This window comes from Cololabis saira, chromosome 2 (assembly GCF_033807715.1).
Source record: "Cololabis saira isolate AMF1-May2022 chromosome 2, fColSai1.1, whole genome shotgun sequence".
Taxonomy (NCBI): Eukaryota; Metazoa; Chordata; class Actinopteri; order Beloniformes; family Belonidae; genus Cololabis; species Cololabis saira.
In genome coordinates this window covers 3,965,229-3,990,342 of record NC_084588.1, presented here as the reverse complement: position 1 = coordinate 3,990,342, position 25,114 = coordinate 3,965,229, and the positions used below count along the sequence as shown (strand labels likewise).

At 47.1% G+C, this 25,114-nt stretch overlaps 1 protein-coding gene across 4 annotated transcripts in view; it reads left to right on the top strand.

The window, feature by feature from the left end:
* The window catches only part of plekhg4 (pleckstrin homology domain containing, family G (with RhoGef domain) member 4), a 102,802-nt gene that overhangs the window by 40,053 nt on the left and 37,635 nt on the right, over positions 1-25,114 (top strand). For 2 of the 4 annotated variants that reach the window (XM_061736235.1, XM_061736244.1), the window contains exons 2-7: positions 14,349-14,535; positions 16,582-21,183; positions 22,565-22,756; positions 24,592-24,715; positions 24,785-24,878; positions 24,997-25,083. In XM_061736235.1, the coding sequence (XP_061592219.1) occupies positions 16,800-21,183; positions 22,565-22,756; positions 24,592-24,715; positions 24,785-24,878; positions 24,997-25,083 (4,881 nt within the window). In that variant the 5' untranslated portion in view covers positions 14,349-14,535; positions 16,582-16,799. Of the gene's footprint in view, positions 1-3,251; positions 3,363-14,348; positions 14,536-16,581; positions 21,184-22,564; positions 22,757-24,591; positions 24,716-24,784; positions 24,879-24,996; positions 25,084-25,114 lie in introns of all 4 variants that reach the window. The other 2 variants (XM_061736252.1, XM_061736260.1) reach the window with 2 other exon arrangements.

Sequence of the window (25,114 nt, the reverse complement as noted above, 5' to 3'; positions counted from 1 at the left end):
CGAGAAAAAAGTCGAAATGTCGAGATTAAAAAGGAAAGGAAAAAGGAAGAAGAAAAGAAGAAAAAAAGAGAGAGGGGAAAAAAAAAGGTCAAACATTTCTGAAAAAGCTCCAGGACTCACTAGGGCGGCGCTAAAGAGCCACATGCGGCTCTAGAGCCCCGGGTTGCCGACCCCCGGTCTAGCCTGAAGCTTCTTCCCAGTTGGACAGGGGGGTGACCAGGAGGTGTCCTGGCCAGGTGAACCACCACGAGTCCCTCCTGAATGTCCAGGAGGGACTTCTGATAGTCTAGTTCTCTGGTTGACCGGGCCACCTGATTGGATCTGTCTGTGGCTGTTTTTCAGAATCGTGGCGACCACTGGCTGGTCTCTACTAGAGATGAACCGATCGATCGGCAACCCATCGGTACCGGGCCGATAATGCCCCTATCGGTTTTGATCAGAGTTCTCAAAATAATAGTTCAAAGCAGGCCGATCTGATGATGTTTACAACAACAACCCGTCGCCCGTGCGTGCATTCCCACATCTGAAACCAAGGTGTCCTAAGGAGGCGTCGCCGGTATGAGAGTTTTACAATGTCCGAAAAGGACAACAAATTTGCAGTTTGCAAAGTCCCCCGAGGAGGAATGTTATAAAAGAATTTCAACACAACGAAGCTGATAAGAAACTTGAAAGTTTCTCACACGAAGGGGTATTTTGAGTTGAGTGGATCCCGGTACGCGCTGCTGGGTTGTAAATATTTCACTGATGAATCCCCACTGGGGATTCACCAGACTATATACAGTCCACAAACCTCACGCAGGATGACAATCATGTCAGTCAGCTTCACCAGTGACATTAGCAGCTCTAGTGTGAAGAGTTTTGCTTCACTCACAACAGTTTCCTCACAGGCGGCGGATGATATCGCTAAAGCTTTCACAAAGCTTAATAATTCATAATTATTTTTTTATTTTAAGATTTAATTCCTTTTTCCACAGGAAAACTAAGGTTTATAGTTTACAACTTGTATCAACTCTAACAGATGGAAATATCTACTGTTGTCTGTGTTCGTGCACATGTTGTGTTGTACACATTTATTACCACAAGAAAGCTGAAGCTACACTTACTCCTTGTAAGCTGACTCTAGGGGCCAGTCCCAATTCCCCCCTAGTCCTACTTTTCAGCCCTACCCCTAGATTTTTTTGCATTCCCGTGAGGGTAGTGGTGTCCCAATTCCTCTTGGCATGTAGGGCTAGTGGACATAACGAGGGCTAGTGTGTATCAATCTGTCCCTTCACAGCGAGGGATTTTAGATCTTGACTTTGCGACCGAGGGCCAGAAAAATTTCCCAGAATGCTTTACGTCATCATTTGCAGACTGAATCAAACAAAAAAACATGGCGGACATTTGTAATTTTTATTGAATAAAATCAATATTTTGAGTTAGTTTCTGCATAAAAATGCGTTTTGATTACATTTCTAGCAAGAAATGTATATTTTACTTTCATATTATTCACTCAGTGAATATATATAATCACTCGCTTGCCCGTTGTTGCCTTGTATCTTCAGATCTTGCCAGAATAAAGGCTGATTTATGGTTCCACGTTACACCAACCTACGGTGTAGGTTACGCGGCGACGCGCGCCGTACGCCGTAACCTACGCCTTAGGCTCTGCGTCGATTTAACGCGGAACCCCGAAAATTTCTTAACAGGCGTTATTTGGATAAACTGAGCCCAGGTTGGGGATCTTAACGGTTACTTTTACGCCTGAAAAAATATTAAAACTTGATAAAGTGGCATATTAACAGCTACAGCTGAAATTAAAACAGCTTTTAGCTCTGGGCTTCCTGATATGGTGTGACGTATGTGCAAACGTAACTACGCAGTCGCTTACGTACCCGAATATAAACCATGCAGTGACGTAGTGGTGTCCCAATCCCTAGGGAACATTACAAGGGCCCTACGCCTGTGGCTTCATTTTTAGGGCTAGTGGTAGAAAGTAGGGGGTGTATTGGGATTGGCCCTAAATCATCTCTAAGAGTCTCTAGAGGGTGAAATATTGCATATTGCCTCATTATGGAATAAAACATGAGGCAGGTGCTGCTGCTTCCTAATTAGCCAAATATTTTTGGGCATTAGCTAATGTCGGCTGCTGTCACTCCACTTGGACACGTCCTCAGATATGAGCCAGTCAGGGACATGTATTCACGTCCTGGTTGTGACGGACGTGTGTTGAACTCTCCTCTCTCGGCCTGACCGTGACCCCGGGACTCACCGCACCCTCATCCTCCACACCCTCCAGGAACTGGTTTTTCTGTCCCTGGGGAGGATGAATCACGGTCCTCCAGGGACAATGGGGACACTGACTATAAAACTAGCAGAACCTGAGAGATGGGATTAAGTATCTGATTATGTTTCTGTCAGGAGGGATAAACGGCAGCATCGCTGTCTCTTTCAGATCGTTTATAGTTCTCTCTGGAAGGGAGGGACGTTTGGTTGTTGCTTCACTTCATTGATGTTTCTGGACATCCAGCCATGCATCCATCCAGCCATGCATGCATCCATCCAGCCATGCATGCATGCATCCATGCATGCATCCATCCATCCATCCATCCATCAATCCATCCATCCACTCATCCATCCATCCATCCACTCATCCATCCATCCATCCATCCACTCATCCATCCATCCACTCATCCATCCATCCGTCCATCCATCCACTCATCCATCCATCCACTCATCCATCCATCCAGTCATGCATCCATCCAACCATCCATCCATCCACTCATCCATCCATCCAGTCATGCATCCATCCATCCATCCACCCATCCATCCGCCATCCATCCATATATCCATCATCCATCGATCATCCATCCATCCATCCATCCACTCATCCATCCATATATCCATCCAAGCATCCATCCATCCATCCATCCACTCACTCATCCATCCATCCATCCACTCATCCATCCATCCATCCACTCATCCATCCATCCATCCACTCATCCATCCATCCATCCATCCATATATTTATCCATCCATCCATCCATCCAGCCATGCATCCATCCAGCCATGCATCCATCCATCATTCCATCCATCCACTCATCCATCCATATATCCATCATCCATCCATCCATGCATCCATCCATCCATACACCCATCCATACATCCATCCATACATCCACTCATCCATCCATACGTCCATCCATCCATACATCCATACATACATACATACATCCATCCATCCATCATCATTTTGCCTAATTTGGGTCCAGGTTGTGGAGACCCTAACCCATCCATCCATTGGCATCACAGTCTTGGAAAACCATCGATTTCTTGTGTCTGGAGGAGGTTAGATCTTCTTCACGCAGCTTCTCCTGTGGCTGGTGAGTCCAATTCGGGAGAGGCAGACACGGCCGCAGGCGTCGCAGGTGTGGGCTGAATCTGGTGCTGGTGTGGGCATGGTGATTTTCTGCTTCCTCAACTTCCTTTTTGTTTCTCGGTGTAGAGCCAGGGTGGTTTCGTGGGTCTGCAGTCCGTTTTGTAAAGCTTGTTTCCATTTCTTGGGCGACGTCTTCCCACGTGGCTGGATTGATGTTGAAGGATTTGAGGTCGTGCTTGCAGACATCCTTGTATCGGAGCAGTGGGCGGCCTACTTGCCTCTTCCCTGACTCTAGCTCTGCATACAGAGTCTCTTTTGGCATGCGGCCATCGTCCATGCGACGGACGTGGCCCAGCCAGTGGAGACGGCGTTGTTTCAGCAGGGACAGCATGGTGGGGAGCTGTGCTCTCTCCAGGATTGCACTGTCTGTGACCCTGTCCTGCCAGGTGACTCCCAGGATTGGGACACCCTAACCAGGGACACCCTAACCAGGGGACACCCTAACCAGGGACACCTGGTTAGGGTACCAGGGACACCCTAACCAGGGACACCGTAACCAGGGGACACCCTAACCAGGGACACCGTAACCAGGGGACACCCTAACCAGGGGACACCCTAACCAGGGACACCCTAACCAGTCGCGCCACCACCATCAGCTCCTTGAGATGTGTCTAGCAGCAGCTCTCCTCTGTCTCCTGGGGGACTGAACTTTCTCTGACTGAGCTCACCACTGTTTCTGACGGGCCTTGGTCCTGCCCTAAACAGCCAATCAGACTAGACTTCTGCCTGCTCAAGACACAAGTCTGGAGCAGAAACTAAATGAGACATAAGTACAGCAACAACCAAAGGAATGCTGGTGAATAACTGTTGTGGGGTTTGAGGTGAAAGCGTGTTGATCTAAGGTGTTATTGGCAGGCTTTGCAGCCAGCGCTTCTGCGTGAGTCACCGCCCAAGGCCCGCCCCCTTCATGTTGCCAACACGTCTGTCTTTGGATCTCATTGTGATCAGAGGAAGGAGAGTTTAGCCCCCTGATTGACCTCTGACCTCTTCTCCATTGATCTGCCGTGGACGGTGTCAGCGTCATAAATCTGCATAAAAGTAAAAGTGTCTCTTTAGTCCCAGATCTCTGCTGCGTTCAGGATAATGAAGTCGTTATTCAGCCGGGCCTCAGAGTGGGTGGTCCTCCATGGTTGTCCCATGGGAACCTCACCCAGCCTGCTTTGATGTCCCCCCGTCTGTCCCCCACCGAGCTTCAGTCTTCCTCTGTAATCCTGGCGTTTATATCCAGCTACAGCAGAGCTGGTGCCGGTTCACAGAAGATACTCTTGTCAGGCCCAGACTCAAAGCAGGACTCAGATGCAGAGATATTAGATAACAGGCTTTTGTTGCATTCACCGGAGACCTCGGACCGAGTGACAAACAAACGGCTATAAACAAAACTAGACACTATACTCTTGCCCTGTTTACACGTAGCAAAAACTGTGGTGTTTTCCTACGTTTTGGCCGTTCGTTTACACGAAAACAAAGCTCAAAGTCACCAAAAACCATCATTTCTGAAAATTCCGGCCAAAGTGGAGATTTGCAAAAACTCCGTCTTCACGTTTGCTTGTAAATAGAGGGAAACGGACATTTAGGCTTCAGAACGTCACATTATGCCACAGAAACGTCACCAGCGTCATGTGTGAGACCTGTGTTTACAATTTGCTTGACCACTGTAGTTACTCGTGTCATTTGTTGATGTTTTATTCCAGGATTCTGATTGGCTAGCATGACTTTATCTTCTCGTTACACTGCCCCCTGTAGGTTTGGCTACATGCGGGTTCGTGTAAATGATGGTATTTTTCAAAAAGTAGAGGGGGAAATATCCGTTTTTGTAAATACCCGGCTATGTGTAAATGTGGCCTCTGACTATTGAGAACAATAAACACTCAAGAGGAGGGAAAAAATAACTTTAATAATAAGAAACAAATAAACCCAAAACGCTCCATATGGAGGAAAAACCTGCCTATATAAAATAATTTGGCTACAAACAAATCACTCTTTAAGATGAAAAAACCCAAGAACTAGGAATCTAAGCTAGGATATAAGTTAACAAACAAATAAATCACTCGTCACGAGGAACATACGGCTCACTATGGCGATTATATGGCTGTGAACAAGGACGAAGACACTCTACACAAGACAAGCGGAACACAGATTATTTAAACACATGGAGGAAATAGGGGACAGGTGGAAACATTTAGGACAATCAGACTGAGACACATGAGGAACGGCCAGGGACCTGAAACGAGAATTACTTTTCAAAATAAAACAGGAAATGACAGGACAAACCAAAGACAAGACAACCTCTACGTGGGAAACTTTTACACAGCAGCACCACTGTTTCAGGTCGGAGCTGCTGGGGTGGGCGGAGGAGGAAGAAAATCACTGTAAAACTGTGGTGAAGATGTGTTGGATCGGTACTTTTCTCATCTGAGCTCCAACGGATGCTGATGTCGCTCAGATTGACAGGATGTGTGTTAAATCCACCTGCAGCTGGGGGAACAAGTCTGTAAACCGTCACTGACTGTACATCTTCAGCCATTATTATCAATACTAAAACTAATTAACGCATTTGTATCTTCTAGACTAGATTACTGTAATGTGTTATTAGCAGGATGTCCAAGTAATTCTCTGAATAGGCTCCAGCTGATCCAAAATGCAGCAGTGAGTGCTGACAGGAATCAGCAGGAGAGACCACGTCTCTCCAGTGTTAGCGTTGGTCCATTGGTCCCCGTAAAACTCAGAATTCAATCCAAATGTTATTACTTGCGTAATAATTTTATTACTTGCGTATAAAGCCCAAAACAGCTTAGCTCCGCAATATTTGCAAGACCTGATAGTGCCTTATGTTCCTGGCAGAGCTCTCTGTTCTCAGAGTGCAGGTTTACTCTTAGTTCTTAGAGGATTCAAATGTAGATGGGTCCAGATCCCTGGTGGTCGGTAGAGGAAATGCAGGTCTGGATCCAGACCCTGGTGGTCGCAGGTCCAGATCCAGACCCTGGTGGTCGGTAGAGGAACTGCAGGTCTGGATCCAGACCCTGGTGGTCGGTAGAGGAACTGCAGGTCTGGATCCAGACCCTGGTGGTCGGTAGAGGAACTGCAGGTCTGGATCCAGACCCTGGTGGTCGGTAGAGGAACTGCAGGTCTGGATCCAGGTCCTGGTGGTCAGTAGAGGACCTGCAGGTCTGGATCCAGGTCCTAGTGGTCGGTAGAGGAACTGCAGGTCTGGATCCAGACCCTGGTGGTCGGTAGAGGAACTGCAGGTCTGGATCCAGGTCCTGGTGGTCTGTAGAGTAACTGCAGGTCTGGATCCAGGTCCTGGTGGTCAGTAGAGGAACTGCAGGTCTGAGTCAAGGTCTGAGCTGTCACTGGGTTTAGTTTGGCTGATGATCAGATTGTAATGAGAGGGGATATTGTGCAGGTGTCTGCAGCGTGCCGTACACACTACACGATTGTCACCAGTGATACCGTACACAGACCAGTTCCTTTGCTGCCGGCGGGGCAGAGGTTGCCTGTTCTCCCCCCGATGCTTCCAGCTCTCCAGGTTTCTCACTCTGAGCTTTGAGAGGAGCAATTCTGTCCTTGTTTGATTCAGCACCGGGCAACTGCTGACGTCCCTGCTGGAGTTCCATCCAGGCCTCTCCTCAGGCCGTGGTTCAGCTGCAGCAGCCGGTTGCTGCGGTAACGTGAGTGTTGATGGTAAACTGGTTGGTGTCTCACCTGTCAGTGTGGCTGGTGTTGAGCAGGGTGTGTGTGTGTGTGTGTGTGTGTGTGTGTGTGTGTGTGTGTGTGTGTGTGTGTGTGTGTGTGTCAGCTGATAATCTGCTGCTAATGTTGGCCTGGGAGCCGCGTTTGGCTGCCAGCTGCTGTGAATCCCTGACGGCTGAGTCACACCCAGACCCCCCCCCACCCTGTCACACAGGGAAACCCACTTCCTCTGACTCTGAAATGTCTTTTTTTTTTAACTCTTTATTTAGTTATTGTAACGTTCTCACTCGGGTGTAGATGACCCAAAGCTAAACGTTCAGCTAAACGGGTGTTTATTTTTCTTATGATATGAATTTTTCATATACCGTAATACTGGTGAGTAGCGTACACAACGTTGGGAACGCCGCGCGGCGTGGCGGAACGTAGCGCCGCTGGACACCGTTTGTGAGGGGACTGTTTAGCGAGTGAGCGAGTGAGCAGAGCCGGCAGGGAAAAGTCAACAGTGCCGCATGTAACCTAGATCTACCATGGTCTCAGCGTTAGGGCTCGGCCAAGTGAGGCTTTATTAATATATGGGCTTTATAAATTTATTAAATATATGAGCGCAGAGTCGGCGAGGAGCTGCGCGCGGCGAGGAGTACGAGCCGGGCGCACAGTTAGTCGCGCTGTGAAGCCTGATTTATGGTTCCGCGTTAAATCGACGCAGAGCTTTCGCTGGAGGGTGCGCCGTAGTTCGCGTAACCCACAGTGTATGGCCTGCGTTGGTGTAACGCGGAACCATAAATCAGCCTTAAACCACACCTGCAGCCCATCAGCTCATGAGGATGAGAGGTTAAAACAGCGGGGCTGCGAGTTGTTCATTGCTGGTTCGTTTTGTTAACTCTGAGAGCTTTATTGGTTTGTTTGTTAGCTTGCTGGTGGTTTTTTTCTCTCTGGGATTTTTGAGTTATTTATGAAGAAGTACTGAGTTCCGTGTTCACACCCCTGGCCTGGGTTGTTCAATTGTCTCATTCTGTTTTCTATGGGCTGCTTGTGGTGAGCTTGAACAACAGGACCATGGGTCAATTTACACCAGACTTACACTTTAAGAGGACAAAAAAATGACAATTGTGTTGATCGGGGCATATATCTTGGCTTAGGGGCTCGCTTACCTCCCAGGGGAAAAAAGTTCAGGCTCAGGTTTTTTTTTTACTATCACCCCTGCAGAAGCGTGGAGTGGGGTTTCATCAAATATATTGAAGCTTGAACATGTGTGAATGTGGTAAAAAAGCATTGCTTGTACACAACTGAAATGGTAGGAATCCGATTTGCTAGCGCAGGGTAACGACGGCTGGTTTGACCGGAGCACATGTACAAAAAGGAAGTGAAGTCACGAGAAACCGGAAGTGACATCGCTGTTCTTACATCATCTCAAAAAAATGTAATATTGATTTATACTTTGTTAACTTATTATTAACCCATTTCCCATGTGTAAATATCCAAACTTGTTTTAAGAAATATTAACTTTTCAATTATTTTAACAATACATGAACAACACAGAGTAACACAGTTACAGGGCAACACAGTTATTTTTGTATACATGTAACAGTACATAACATAAAATAAAATAAGGTAAAATAGTACAAGAGGGGGCAACCCAATTCTTATTAAGTTGAGTGAGCTTTGTCTTTGTCTTTAAATAATGTCCATTTTCTCCAGTTTTGTGTAAAGTCACCTGCTTTGATTCGAAGATAAAAGGTAATGTTTTCCATCGTGTAGATCTCCTCCATAATGTCCATCCAATGTCCTGTTTATGGAGCTTTTACCAGTCACTTTACCAGGTTCTTGTAATTCTTAAAAGGCAACAGTCATTATCTTGTTTCATAACAACTCCTTCTGGGATCAATTCCAGATACAGAACCCTCGGGTCCCTGGGAACCTTAAAATTTAAAATGACCTCCAAAAGCCCAATACTGTCATCCCAGAAAGATTGTAATTTGTTACATGACCAGAAAATATGACTGTGATTGGCATTATAGCTCCCACATTGTCTCCAACATTTTTGTGGTAATCCAGTCTGTTTGCTTCTAATTTGAGGCGTGACAAAGGAACGTGTCAGATTTTTCCATCCCAACTCTCTAGCGTTTGGAGCTTGTAGAACTGTGTTGGGTTTTTTGCATAATAGGCTCCACTCACACTCTGAAATGTTGGTCTGTAATTCACCTTCCCATTTAGATTTTATATACGGTGAGGTGTTGCCATTACATTTCTGTAGACATGTGTTTAGTTTAGAGACAGCTTTGGAGGGCATTTCCTTGTAGGCATTCGTCATGATTTTAATCAGTACATTACTTTCTGATGATATAACAATTTTAACCTATGTTTCAAAAAAGTGTCTTAATTGTAAGAAGTGAAACAGGTCTTTGTTTTCTAGTTCAAATTTGTGTTTTTCTCCTAACCTGGTCTTTTGCTCTGGGTGAGCTCTATATTCTTCCATTTAGCATAGTATTCTGGAGAACACCAACATACCATATATCTCAGTTGAGCAGCATAAAAGTATTGTCTTAAGTTGGGTAACGCCAGGCCTCCGTTTAGTTTCTCCAGTTGGAGTGTTTTGAATTTGATTCTAGGTCTTTTACCTTCCCACATCAATCGCAATATCTGGCTATCCCATGCTGTAAATTGAGAGTCTGGGATCGGAACCGGTGGGAAGAGGAATAGGTATAACAGTATAGAATATTCAGCTTTATTGCCTCAATTCTCGAGCTAAAGCCTAAAGTTATTGATAACCATTTAGACAGGTGTTTCTGTATGTTGTTGTTGATTCTGTGGTAATTTATCTCATAGAGCTTATTCAGGTCTCGTGTAATAGAGAATGGAATTCATTGTCGACAATTTTCATTATTGATTTTTGTCGACAACATCGAGTAATCGCTGCAGCCCTAGCTGAGTGTCCAGTTAAAGGACTCCAACAGTCAGGAAGAGATCTCCAGCCTAAAGATTTTATAGCACTCCTTTGGGTATCCATCGCTCCCAGGGCTTTTATTATTCTTCAGTTTACTGATGGCCTTGTCTAGCTCTTCTGTTGTTATTGGAGAGGTTAGAGCTCTGTTTTGGTTGGTACCTATGGAGGCAAGATCCAGTTTTAACAAGTAGTTGAAGTAGTCTTTTCTATTCCCAGGTGTCGAGTACAGCGTTTTGTAGTAGTCTTTGAAGGTTTTTTGAATTATGTCTAGTTCATATATTATTTCATTGTTGGTTGGTTCCCTGATTTTGTGTATTGAGTGATTGATTTGTTTGTGTTCTGAGGCGCTTTGCCAGAATCGTGTGGCTTTGGGTCCAGATTCATTTGTTTTGTAAATCGTAATTTCTTCTCCATTTCATCAGATGCCATATTGTTTATGTCTTTTTCAATTATTAGGGCCCGAGCACTTACAGTGCGAAGGCTCTATTTTATCTGTAGGAGATGTTCTCGTTCTCGTTCTCGTTGTTTTTCTCGTTTTTCTTCCGATGAAATGAGGGCCTTTTTCCCCCTAAACGTGCCCCAAAAGTCACCAAATTTTGCACCAAGCCAGGCCTGGTGATAAATTTGATATTTAATGGTTTGCATTAATGGGCGTGGTCTAATGGCTCAACAGCGCCCCCTAGAAAACTTTGTGCCTCAAGCCCCACAATACGGTTTGACGTACATGCATGAAAATCGGTACACACCTGTATCATGTCGCAACTTAAAGAAAAGTCTCTTGGCGTCATGGCCGAAACCGAACAGGAAGTCAGCCATTTTGAATTAATCATGTAATTTTGGCGCAATTTATACCATTTCTTCAGCCGTTAATACGGCCCGAACCGTAACGTGCACCCAGGTGTGTTATACATCAAAATGTGTGTCTCTATCCTGCGACGATAAGCATTACTTTTCTCAGTCAAAAGTGTTACCGTGGCGACGATAGATGCCAAAAAGCGCGTCCCCCCTTCATCTGATTGGTCGATATCTGATAATTCCTTTCTGCCATAACTTTTGAATGGTGTGATATAAAGACTCGTGGGTGGTGTCATCTGACTCGGTTTTGAGTCCTTGAACATAATTGGTGCAAATTAGCCCCGCCCCTTCATCTGATTGATCAATATTTGATAGTTCCTATTTTCTGTCATAACTTTTGCATGGTATGACATAAAGAGCCGTGGGTGGTGTCATCGGTCAGTCTGTTTTGACTCCTTTACCTTTATTGGTGAAAATAGCACGCACAAGGGCCTGTTCATCGCTACATCCTAGATTCAATCTCCAAAGAGTTTTTTTTTTTATTGTTTCTTTATTTGGAAAGGACAAGTAGATAAAACAGTACAGCAATATTCAAGTCAATGAAAATGAATGTCCTTCCAGTTTTGTTTGTTTGAGTCCTGAAAATGTACATTATTAGACATCAAGGTGTACTGGTCCAAGAGTAGCATAGTCATAGTACACGGGTTTGTCCTCCTTTGAGCTTTATAGAGCCCGGTTTCACAGACAATTAAAGTTTCACAGCACTTGTGGAGGGAAAACGGCAATGTGAGGTGAATCCTCCTCCTTAGAACCGCATCAGAAAGATGTCTAGAATGAGCAGAGGGCTCCACATTCACTTGGATAGGACTCTGATACAATACAACTTAGTTTAACTGTTTACATGAACTATGAAGAGAAATCAGGGGGTCACCTGCTGCTGCTGTTGTGGAATTAATCATAAAACCCAGTCAAAGGTTAAATCAACGAGTTACAACATAATAGTACCAGTGAAGTCGAATAAAATCTGCTCTCATGGGGGTGATAAATACGATCCAGTTATTCCAAATTTTGTAAAATATGTCCCTTTGTGTTTTTAGTTGGAAGGTCAGCTTTTCCATCCTAAAAATCTCTAAATCGTGGGCTGTGAACTTTTGAACTCAGCGATCTAGTCGTGCAGTTTGAGATGGGGCTGAATCAAACCATTTAAAATATCGTGTATGCCCAGCTTAAGTGAAAACAATAAAAAGAATGTTGGTTAAAAAAAACCAAGAATGGTAGCTCTTTGAATGTATTATTACTTCAGAGCTATCCAAAGGAGCTGTGGGTGTTTTCCACGCAGAGGGTCCCCTCTATGCAGGGAAGTTAAACTTTCCCTGGTTAAGGAGAGTGAGAAATCCTTCAGGCGTTTTGAATGACACCAGTCATGATGAGCTGCTTGCTGTTGTGAAGCCAGACTGAGCTGCTGCTCCACGGGGGGGACCGGGGTTCAAGTGCCATCACAACCATGTGGAAACGTCTGCCTCCTGGAGCCGGCGCCGTCTGCAGGCTCATATTTTTAGCTTCTCCCAGGCGAGGGTTGGGTTACAGCAGCTGACGGGCCGGGGGCTTCCAGCCACACCTCTGGGGCCTCCTGAGAACACGCTGCACCGTCTCCATCAGCAGGCCCGGTTCTATGAGGGTGCATAATCATGCATTGCACCCTCAGTTTATGTGTTTGCATGCTCAGTTGAAAAGAAGAAAAGAAAACTGACAAATGCGCACGTTAAGCCTGATTTATGGTTCCGCGTTAAATCGACGGCGTAGCCTACGGTGTAGGTTACGCGGCAACGCGCACCGTACGTTTGCGTCCCCGCGTATCCTATGCCGTAAGCTCTGCGTTGGTGCAACGTGGAACCATAAATCAGCCTTCAGTGTACGTCACTCATCTGCTTCCAGCAGTTTCCTGCACCAGCAAGACTCTGCTCTCTGCTGCTCCGTTAACAAAGTAACGATGGTTATTCTTACAGTTTAAGATTAAGATTCCCAGAATATTCAAATTTTTTGAGATAGGATATTTGAGTTTTCTTAAGCTGTAAGCCATGATCAGCAATATTAAAATAATAAAAGGCTTGCAATATTTCAGTTGATTTGTAATGAATCCAGAATGTATGACATTTTTGCATTACAGAAAATAAAGGACTTTATCACAATATTCAAATTTTCTGAGACAGTCTTGTATATTTATGGTTATATTTATTTTTGTTGCTATGTTTTATTTTTGTTGCTAGATGTCTGATGGGTGAGGTAGCCCAGACTAAATGTAGCATTTTCTTTGTTCTGCAGCAATATTGCTGCAATAAAGCATTTGAAATACACTTTAAATGTTCTTGTTTTGCTACTATCATTCCACTCGAAATTATGGGAAAATGCATAATTTAGTGTTGAATAAAGTGCCAGACATGTGCACCCCCTCTGATCTGAGATGCAGCCTTAGTCATCATTTTCTAGAACCGGCCCTGTCCGTCAGCCTCCATGCTGCTCCGTCCAACCTCATAGCACAAATAAACGTATTTGGGTCAATGACGTGACGCCTATATTTTCTGAAAAACAGAAAATGGACCATCACGTGGTCCATGTAGTCCTCCACAAGTTCCCGGAAGTGCTTGGCGGGCAATTCAAAAACCACGACAATCGGTAGAGAAGGTCAATAAATATTTCGCTTTGGAATATTTTTATGCTTATGTTAATTGTTTGTTTATGTTAAGTTTACTAAACCTGTACATTCTTTGACAACAACAATAAAATCGTAATATGTTGATTTTTAGCTTAAAGACGTGAGTGAGGCAGACTGACAGATGACAGTGATTTTCCAGTTGACTACTACACAATAAGCCTGACTCACAACAACATATATAATCAATGTGTTCTAATGAGAAATCTGTGGCAAATAAATTAAATTCTATCTGGAGTTCTATCTGTTTAACTGTTACCTAATCTTCCTTATAAATGTAGGATATACTGTATGCTTGTGTTAATTGCTTTGACCTGTTGTCTTTTTGCTAAACCATGTACATTCTGTACATTTACACCTGCCATACTTCCTTTTTTAACTTTCAGACTTGAGTGAAGCAGAATAACAGGTGATTAACAATAAATCTGGATTCCCAACAGCATAATGTGTTCTAATATTTGAATTCATTGCAAATAAATGGAATTATATCAGTTACCCCCTCTTCCTTATAAATATATATGCTTGTGTTAGTTACCTGGAACTCTTCTTCTTTACTAAACCTGTACATTCGTTGGCAGAAATAAACTGATATTTTTCCTTTTTTTTTTTCTTCTTTTTTTCTCTTTTTCCGGGAGCTTTTGAGGGGCTCCATGCTCCGCCATTGCTGTGAAAAAACTAAACCATTGCAGTAAACGGAGTTGTGATTACTCTCTCTCTAAAGGACTCTAGCACATACGTAGCTCCAGCTGACTCACTGATCATTGATCCAAACCTCCATATTTGTTCTGCAGGACTCTGAGTCTTTGGATCTCTGCATCCAGACGGTGCTCGCTGCCCTCGACCCGCCATCCCAGAACACACCCCCAACCGTCCTCTCTCAGGTCCTCAGCGTGGTGGACGACTGCTATCCTGGAGACGGCCTGCGCTATCTGATCCACTTTCTGCAAGTTGCTGCAGAACCTCCAGCTGGACGCCTGCGTGAGTACGGGGGAGGACTGGGACCTCATTTATAAAAGAGTGCGTAGGATTCATACTAAAAGTTTACGTGCGCTCAAAAGCCGAAAATGGCGTGCGCACAAAAAAATCCTGATTTATAAAACCGTGTGCACGCACATCTGCACGCAATGTTCTCTTTATAAATCACAGTCCAGCTGGAAGGTTGCGCAGCTGAATTCTCCTCATACCCCGCCCTCTACACGCCCACTTCATACCATAAATGGTGAATGCAAACTACTCCATGACTGTATTTGCATATAAATGACCCTGCTGAGCATGCGCAGCGCCACCTGCAGTCTGTTTCTGCTGCGTCAGGATGAATGAGACGTGTCGAGCAACCGTGCCACTAAATTTCACGGAGATTGAGATGGAGATGTTGTGGATGAGGTGGAGGCAGGAAAACCACATTATTTGGTGGTCACAGTAGTGGCATCACTAACAAAAAGAAAGCGAGTGAGTGGCAGCACGTCTTTGCTGCTGTAAACGCCGTGAGTGCCACGGACAGATCTGTGACAGAAATAAAAAAGAAGTGGTGTGATCTGAAGGAGGAGGCCAAGAGGAGAGTGGCCCGGCACTTATTTGTTCTGTCCTTAGTCACTCTACGGTTGTCGCGGTGGGTGAAGAGGAGGTTCCCGGCGTGTCCTGCACCGCGGCTGCAGCAGCAGCAGAGTCCTGACTGACGCTGCGCTTCACACACAGAGGGACGCGATCCTTTGCGTAGAAGGTTGCGTGTGCATCTTTTATGCCCTGTTTTGTGCGCACGCAAGCTTTATAAATGAGGCCCCAGGTCTGGTCGTCCCGGTCCGGGTTGAGGACTGTCCAGTGAGCTGGACTTAGCTGAGCTGCAGCAGACATGTTTGGTCCTCTGCAAATGTCGGTGAAGCTTGAGTTATGGTTCTGCGTCAAAACGACGCCATGCCTACGGCGTGTGGTACGCGTCAACGCAGACCACACGCCGTCACTGACGCCGTAGCCTGACTTGCACCTCCCAAAAATTGTAACTACGCGTCGAGGCGACGCAGACCACACACAGACAGAGAGGGCTGTGATTGGTTCGCTTGGAAGCAACGCATTTCCGGTTTCCAGTTTGAAGCAGTCGTGAACTTTCAGCGCTCTTTTCTTCGTGTGTGTGTGATTTTTTTTGTTTTGTTTTTTTGCACAATAGTTGTCCTTATCTCTTTGATTCACTATGACCGGAAAAAGTCGGATAAACCATTCAGGAAAAGATCGCAAATTAGGCTTTCGAATTAGGAATTCAGGCTTGAGAGTAGTTTGATACTTCAACAGCCGGATTTCTGCTTCTGCGTGTCATGGCCGGTGTTTCTCACTAAGATGCTTCATCTAAAGATAATATGGCTCGTCTTGATGCTACTTGTAGCAAGAGACCCCTGGGGGGGGTTCCGGAGCGCCGTCGCTCTGAGCGCCGTGGCGTCTACCTGACTTCAGATCAGATAAGGAGTTGAACCACAACCACAACCGTCTCCCCGCTCCGTCTTTGTTGTGGAGGCTGCGGGTCACGGCTGACTCCTCCTCCCACCTGGGTCTCACAGCTCTCCCCTTCCTGCTCTCTGTCGAGGGCGTGTCCAGGTCTCCTGGGCCTGAACCCGCTCCCTCTGCACCCCAGCCAGGACCGCCCTCTGGGCCGCTGTGTTTTATTACATATTCATTAACCAAGGCTCTTAATTAGAGATGCACCCATCAGGATTTTGAGGGCCGATTTATGGCTTACAGCTTAAGATTAAGATTCCCAGAATATTCTAATTTTTTGAGATAGGATATTTGAGTTTTCTTAAACTGTAATCCATGATCAGCAATATTAAAATAATAAAAGGCTTGCAATATTTCAGTTGATTTGTAATGAATCCAGAATGTATGACATTTTTGTTTTTGTAATTGCATTACAGAAAATCACAATATTCTAATTTTCTGAGACAGTCCTGTATAGCGAGTTTGAATTTTTTCCAAATGACAGTTTGTCAATAATAGTGCCTAAATATTTATAGGACCTTTCTGCTTCTCCCCCCTCAGCTGCCGCTGCTCCGTCATGAAGGCCGGCCTCCCTGCTCCCACCAGCAGGTAGTCGTCCCGCTGCGTCCTCCGGAGCGCTGCCTCCTGCGTCCAGGAGACCCGTCCCCGCGGACGTCCCCCGCCCCTCGTCCCCGGCCCCGGGCCCCCGCCCGTCCCCGTGCAGCCATGCGGAGCAGCAGGCGGTGCCGGCTGCAGCTCTGAGGGCCGAGCTCTCCACCATGGCCTGGCTGGACTCCATCGACCGGGACAGGGAGCAGCGCGGAGCGGCGAGGCTGGAGCGCTGCCTGCTCTCCGCCCACGGAGACGTGTTCCGGGTCCCCTGGGAGGACCTGGTCTACCCGCCGTTCATCGGCCACGCCGCCCCCCAGGCGGAGGAGAAGGACGGAGACGCCAAGGAAGAGAAGCTCCTCCCAACCCCGGTGAAAACGGACCAACGCGCGGCGAGCAGCGACGACTCGGAGGGGGAGTACGTGGAGCTGTCGGAGCTGCCGCTGCCCACGCCGCTGCCACGCTTCTCCCCCCAGAAAGGCTCTTTGACCCAGTCCATCAGCCTGCAGCACCGGTCCAGGCTCAGCGTGCACACACCTCCCACCGTCAACGCCGCCGCCGCCACACGGACCCGCTCAGACGTCCCGGACTCCTCACGGCCCCGCCGGCTCAGCTCCCACACTCTGCGCTGCTCCAGACTCATCGAGGACAACCTGAACCAGGACCACGGCCACGTCCCCCTCACTCCCTTCACTCCCTTCTTCTCCTCCTCTGCTCCTCCCCAACAGGCTCGGCGTCGCCCCGGAGGTACCGGTCCAGATCTGAAGGGAGAGGTGGGAGGGACGGATCAGAAACAGGACATGATAGATGGAGAAAAGGGAGGAAGAGAGCTGGCAGAAATGAAACAGGAAGTTGGAGTTTGTGAGGGAGGGGAGGAGGGAGAAAGGGGGGTGAAAGGAGAGGGACGGAGGTTATTAGAGGGAGAAGAAGTGGGAGGAAGTGAAGAAACAGAGGGAGGTAGAGAGGTGTCAGAAGACGAAGGAGCAGGGGAGGTGGAGGTAGAAGAGGAGGTTCAGGTTTTGATTGTACCGCAGAATCAAAGAGAGGAGGAACAAGTGGTGGAAGATGGAAAGAAAGACGAATACACACAAGAGGAAAAGGGAAGACATGCAAAAGTGGACATAGATGAGGACTTTTACTGTGAAAATAGCACTCAACAGATGCACTTGGACTCTTATTTTGAAAAGTCTCAAACACACTCTGAGGACTTCTATTTTGAAAGAGATACACTACAAACACAATCTGAGAACTGTTGTTCAGAAAACAGTACAGCACACACACACCCTGAAGACCTTTATTCTGAAAGTGGTACACATCCCAACCACTGGAAGAAGTCTTACTCTGAAAGCAACAGGAAACAAACACATCCTGAGGACTCGTATTCTGAAAATAACTCACAACCAGTAGAGCATGAGAACGCTGATGTTGAAAGCACATTACAATCACAGCCAAGCAGCTCTCACACTGAAAACACACAGAGAGCAGCGCCTGAGGGCTCTTATTGTGAAAGCACCACAAAGCAAACATATTCTGAAGACTCTTATACTGAAAACGCACCACGAGCTCCGTCTGAGTGCTATTATCCTGCAGACATCACACTACGACCTCAGTCTGGAGACTCTCATCCTGAAAATATCATAAACCAAACACTTCCTGTGGACTTTGAAAATGTCCTACAGAAGAAATCCACTTCTTGTACAGAAAGCACATTACAACCACAGTCTGAAAACTCTTATGTTGAAAATACCACTGTACAGACACAGTCTGAGGACTCTTATTTTGAAAATACCACTGTACAGACACAGTCTGAGGACTCTTATTTTGAAAGTGAAACACAACAAAGACACAATGAGGACTCTTGTTGTGAAATCTGCACCCTGCAGAAGTCAAGTACTCAAACCGTTCACTCCGTTGAGGCTGAAATGTCACAGAGTGAGTCCACAGTAACAGACTCAATTCAGGCTCAACCTGAGGACTCTTATTCTGAAAGCTCAGTACAGCCACAGCCTGAGGACTCTTATTCTGAAAGCTCAGTACAGCCACAGCCTGAGGACTCTTATTCTGAAAGCACAGTACAGCAACAGCCCGTGGACTCTTATTCTGAAAGCTCAGTACAGCCACAGCCTGAAGACTCTTATTCTGAAAGCTCAGTACAGCCACAGCCTGAAGACTCTTATTCTGAAAGTACAGTACAGCTACAGCTTGAGGACTCTTATTCTGAAGGCACAGTACAGCCACAGCCTGAAGACTCTTATTCTGAAAGTACAGTACAGCCACAGCCTGAAGACTCTTATTCTGAAAGTACAGTACAGCTACAGCTTGAGGACTCTTATTCTGAAAGCACAGTACAGCCACAGCCTGAGGACTCTTATTCTGAAAGCACAGTACAGCCACAGCCTGAGGACTCTTATTCTGAAAGTACAGTACAGCCACAGCCTGAGGACTCTTATTCTGAAAGCACAGTACAGCCACAGCTTGAGGACTCTTATTCTGAAAGTACAGTACAGCCACAGCCTGAGGACTCTTATTCTGAAAGTACAGTACAGTCACAGCCTGAGGACTCTTATTCTGAAAGTACAGTACAGTCACAGCCTGAGGACTCTTATTCTGAAAGTACAGTACAGCTACAGCTTGAGGACTCTTATTCTGAAAGTACAGTACAGCCACAGCCTGAGGACTCTTATTCTGAAAGTACAGTACAGTCACAGCCTGAGGACTCTTATTCTGAAAGCACAGTACAGCCACAGCCTGAGGACTCTTATTCTGAAAGTACAGTACAGCCACAGCCTGAGGACTCTTATTCTGAAAGCATAGTACAGCCACAGCTTGAGGACTCTTATTCTGAAAGTACAGTACAGCCACAGCCTGAGGACTCTTATTCTGAAAGTACAGTACAGTCACAGCCTGAGGACTCTTATTCTGAAAGTACAGTACAGTCACAGCCTGAGGACTCTTATTCTGAAAGTACAGTACAGCTACAGCTTGAGGACTCTTATTCTGAAAGTACAGTACAGCCACAGCCTGAGGACTCTTATTCTGAAAGTACAGTACAGTCACAGCCTGAGGACTCTTATTCTGAAAGTACAGTACAGCCACAGCCTGAGGATTCTTATTCTGAAAGTACAGTACAGCTACAGCTTGAGGACTCTTATTCTGAAAGTACAGTACAGCCTAAGTTTGAGGACTCTTATTCTGAAAGTACAGTACAGCAACAGCCTGTGGACTCTTATTCTGAAGATGATACACAACCTCTGGGCTCTCAAAACGCACTACATACACAGACTGAGGACTTTTATTCTGAAAACAATACACAGGAAACACACACCAAGGCTCTTTGTTCTGAAAGCACAATTCAAACACATCCTGAGGAGTGCAGTTCTGAAAATACAACACATAAGCACAATGAGGACTCTTACTCTGAAAATACCTCTGTACATTCACAGTCAGAAGACTTTTATTCTGAAACCAGCACCCTTCAGAGACCCTCTGAAAAGTCGAATACTTGGATCATTCCATCTGAGTCTGAAACACCACAAAGAGTCTCCACGGCAACAGCAGACTCACTACAGACGCAACCTGAGGACTCTTATTCTGAAGGCACACAAAAGACCCACCATGAACACTCTCATTATGAAAATATTAAACAAGAAACACTCCACAAGGACTCTTTTTGGGCAGTTGATACACGGCAAATGCAACCTGTAGAATCTTACTCTCAAATCCCACTACAAACACAGACTGAGGACTCTTATTCTGAAAACACTCAAACACACAATGAGGACTCTTATTCTGAAAACACAAAAACACACAATGAGGACTCTTATTCTGAAAGCACACTGCAAACACAGGCTGAGGACTCTTATTCTGAAATCACACTACAAACACAGACTGAAGTCTCTTATTCTGAAAACACACTGCAAACTCAGACTGAGGACTCTTATTCTGAAATCCCACTCCAAACACAGATTGAAGTCTCTTATTCTGAAAACACACTACAAACACAGACTGGGGACTCTTATTCTGAAAACAAACTACAAACACACAACGAGGACTCTTATTCTGAAAGAACACTGCAAACACAGACTGAGGACTCTTATTCTGGAAACACACTACATACACAGACTGAGGACTTTTATACTGAAAGCAATACCCAGGAAACACACACCAAGGTTCTTTGTTCTGAAAGTGCAATTCAAACACATCCTGAGGAGTGCAGTTCTGAAAATACAACACATAGGCACAATGAGGACTCTTATTATGAAAATACTACACTACATTCACAGTCAGAAGACTTTTATTCTGAAACCAGCACCCTTCAGAGACCCTCGGAAAAGTCGAGTACTTGGATCATTCCATCAGAATCGCCACAAAGAGTCTCCAACGCAACAGCAGACTCACTTCACACGCAACCTGAGGACTCTTATTGTGAAGCTGAGAGTCTAGAAGTCCAGCTTGGATGTGAGGAGTGTGAAGGTGGGCGGGGAAAGCAGGAGCAGCACACGAAGGACGAAGAGGAGGATGATGGAGGAAGATCTGCAGAGCATCGGACTGAAGGTACTAAAACCTGTCTCCTCCTCGGCCCCTTTCCTTTTCCTGCTTCTCATCCCACAATCCATCAGGCTGCCGTACTCGTCACCTCTTCCTCCTCCTCTGATTGGCTAAACCACTCCTCCTCCTTTTTACCTTCCTCCTCCACACCTCCCTCAGTAAAACCTCCCGCTGACTCCACCTCGTCCTCCGCTAACTCCCCTGTGTGTGCGTGTGTGTGTGTGATGCTTCAGGTACTAGTGACCCACCAAGAAGGGGGTCTAGGTACAAGTGACCCACCAAGAAAAGGGTTTAGGTACTAGTGTCCCACCAAGAAAAGGGTTTAGGTACTAGTGTCCCACCAAGAAGAGGGTCTAGGTACTAGTGTCCCACCAAGAAGAGGGTCTAGGTACTAGTGTCCCACCAAGAAGAGGGTCTAGGTACTAGTGTTCCACCAACAAGGGGGTCTAGGTACTAGTGTTCCACCAACAAGGGGGTCTAGGTACTAGTGTCCCACCAAGAAAAGGGTTTAGGTACTAGTGTCCCACCAATAAGGGGGTCTGGGTACTAGTGTCCCACCCAAAAGAGGGTGTAGGTACTAGTGTCCCACCAACAAGGGGTCTAGGTACTAGTGTCCCACCAACAAGGGGTCTAGGTACTAGTGTCCCACCAACAAGGGGTCTAGGTACTAGTGACCCACCAACAAGGGGGTCTAGGTACTAGTGTCTCACCAAGAAGGGGGTCTAGGTACTAGTATACCACCAACAAGGGGGTCTAGGTACTAGTGTCCCACCAAGATGGTGGTCTAGGTACTAGTGACCCACCAGGAAGGGGTCTAGGTACTAGTGACCCACCAAGCAGGGGGTCTAGGTACTAGTGACCCACCAAGCAGGGGGTCTAGGTACTAGTGTCCCACCAAGAAGGGGTCTAGGTACTAGTGTCCCACCAACAAGGGGGTCTAGGTACTAGTGACCCACCAAGAAGGGGTCTGGGTACTAGTGTCCCACCAGGAAGGGGGTCTAGGTACTAGTGTCCCACCAGGAAGGGGGTCTAGGTACTAGTAGCCCACCAAGAAGGAGGTCTAGGTACTAGTAGCCCACCAAGGCCAGAATTCCCCGACAACTTTGGGGCCAACAAATGCTGTGTTTCCACTAGCGGGGTCCCAGGTAAATGTTTCAGGGCCGGGTCCTCGGTGTGTGTCCCTCTCCCCGGGAACCCCCTGTAAAAGGGGCCTTCAGGAACCTTTACGTCCCTGTAGCAGGAGAGGTTCTCAGGTTGACTGACTCCTGCTGGTGGAAACGCGCCCACAGGGACCTCCTGATAGACTCCTGGAGAAGGTTCCTGCGGTCCAATCGTTGTTGGAGGTCTGAACCATTGTCTTTACGTCGGTGTTTGTGTCTCTCCACAGCTGTCGGCGGTGAGCCTCCTCATGTCCACTCAGAGTCCGGTCCGGCTGCTGGTCCCAGTCCAGCAACGCCAGAACCAACTGCAACCATCCCCAGAGTCCCAGCACAGTTCCCACAGGCTTCCCAGTCCTCCCAGTCCTCCCAGTCCAGGTTCTACAGTGTGCTGCTGAGGTCCGGAGCTGTGTGTCTACCTGGTAAGAAAACACAGACATGAACCAGAATCAGATCCTGAACGGAGACCTGAGTCCAGGAAGTCCTGCTCGGTTGGTACCGGTCGTGTCCTACAGGGTTTGCTGTCCAGCTCTGTTGATCTGGACCATTCAGTGGGTATCCACCCCCCCCGGAGACACGCCCAGCTCCGGGTGGAGTGGGCCGGTCTGGAACCCTTCCACCTTAACTCCAGTCCCCAGTCCCCCCTGACTAGCAGCCTTTAGGACGCTGCAGTCTCTCGGGAATCTTAGCGTGTCGACCGCGTTGCCTTTTAGAGCCCAGATATACTTGCAGTTGGTGCTTTCGTTAGCGTCCTTTCTTGTCTGTTCTCCTGAACTACCAACTGCAACGTCGCTCGCGTAGTATGCGAGGAGAGCATGTCGTACCGGCAGTGACCGATAGGGGGCAGTAAGCAGAGCAACAGTTGGAAAAGTGATTAAATATTTAGTAATAGTAGTAGTGCCTTCATAATTGGATTTATGATAGCAGGATTTCTCTTGATCGGAGGAGGGGGATTCCTGGTGTACCGACAAACGCGTAAGTCGTCGACAGCTGTTTTGGCTCTTTCAGAGCTTCTGGACGTGGCTGAAGGGTCAAGCAAGGCGATCAACACTCAGACTTTAACGTTGGGGGAGCAAAGCCGTAAGCTGGATGCGATTCTCGAACAGAATCGCAGGCTGGCTGCGGTCTTTGAGCTCATTGGCAAGATGGATAAGACCTTGGAGAAGTTGGAAGCTCGGCTTGGCGGAAATTGATCACAAATTCGTCTGATTGGAGTCGCCATTGATGAACCAGAGACTGAAGGCAGGCGGAAAATTACTGAGGCTGCCTGTTTTTGCAATATAATTGTTGATTCTATAATCTGGCATTGACAGGGCGGTTCTGGCCGATCGCTCTGGTCACAATCTTTCTGGTGGAATGTAAAGAAGGTGACTCTGCCCCCACCTCTGCCCCTCTCAGGAACATCTGTGGACTGTTTTCAGAACTGACCGAGCCGACTGATAAGATCAATGACATTGGCTGAGAGCAGCTCTGAGCGAAGTTCACGGACTTACCGCTACACACACACTTGCTGATAACCACACCTCCCTCAACTCAACACCTTCCTCGCCCCCCCTCTTATCGCCCCCCCCCCCAACAGTCTCCGGGTTTCGAGCGCCATGAAGTCGCGTCGATCACTTGGATGTACTGTGCCAGGACCCCCCTCAACCCCCACCCCCACCCCCCACACACCCACATGCAAGTCTTGTGATGATGTCTGTTGCTCTGTGTGCCGAGGTGTTTTTGCACCTTGATACTGTGTATTATACTCAGTGTGAAAATGTTTTTTTTTCTCCCCCTCTCCCCCCTATCCCAGTGTTACCCTTGGAAATACTGGCGCACAATACCATTGTGTCGCCGCCGGTGTATCCGAAGTCTACAGTTTTCTAAGCTGACCTAATAAACCTGATTCTGATTCTGAGTAGCGGTAGTAGCAGTAGCAGATTAGAACAACTAACCCCCCCCTGCTTCCACTGACCTCCACTGACCTCCAGGTTAAAATGTCCAACTTTAGAGCAGAAATAAACATGTTTACAGTCTGGAACGAACATTCGTTCTGGTCTCAATCGTTTGATTTCGAATCCTTGACGACTCTGAGGGGGGAAGGTTTCTGTACCACGCCAGGAGAGTTTATATCAAGCAATAGATTAATTTGGAATATGATTGACAGTCTGCTCACCAATAGCCGTCAACCCCTGAGGTGTGTCCTGGCTGGGACACCGCCCTGCCGGGCTGCTCCGCCTGACAGGGTGGTACTAACGCTCGGCGTCTCCTGCAGGAACCCGAGACGTCGGAGGACGAGCCCTGCTCACCGTCAACGCCTGCAGCTCCGTGTGGTCGCACTCGGACTGGGACAGCGCCGAGCTCCACCGCCTCCTGCTCTACTACACCTCCACCCTGGGGTAAGCCCCGGCCTCAGGCCCTCTCAGGTGACCCGTCCCCCCTCTGACATCACTTCCTGTATCCACCAGGGAGGAGGCGCGAGCCGCAGGGCTGACGGTGCTGGTGGACGCCCGGCGAGCCACTCCGGCCGCCGGCCTGTTCTCCGCCCTCAGGACGCTGCAGGTAGGTCACCTAATCGTGGGGGGTGACGGAGTCAGGTCTACAGGCCAGGCTCTGGTTCTGGTTCTGGTTCTGGATCCAGGTCAGAGCTGGTTCAGAACTGTTTTTTCTGACCGTTTAGAAGGACAAACCAGGTTCCATCCACACCATCTTAATCCTGAGCAGCAAGGACTCCGCCCTGCAGCTGGACAAGCCTGCAGCCACACAGGTAACGATTGGATATCTCTTAGAAGTAATAA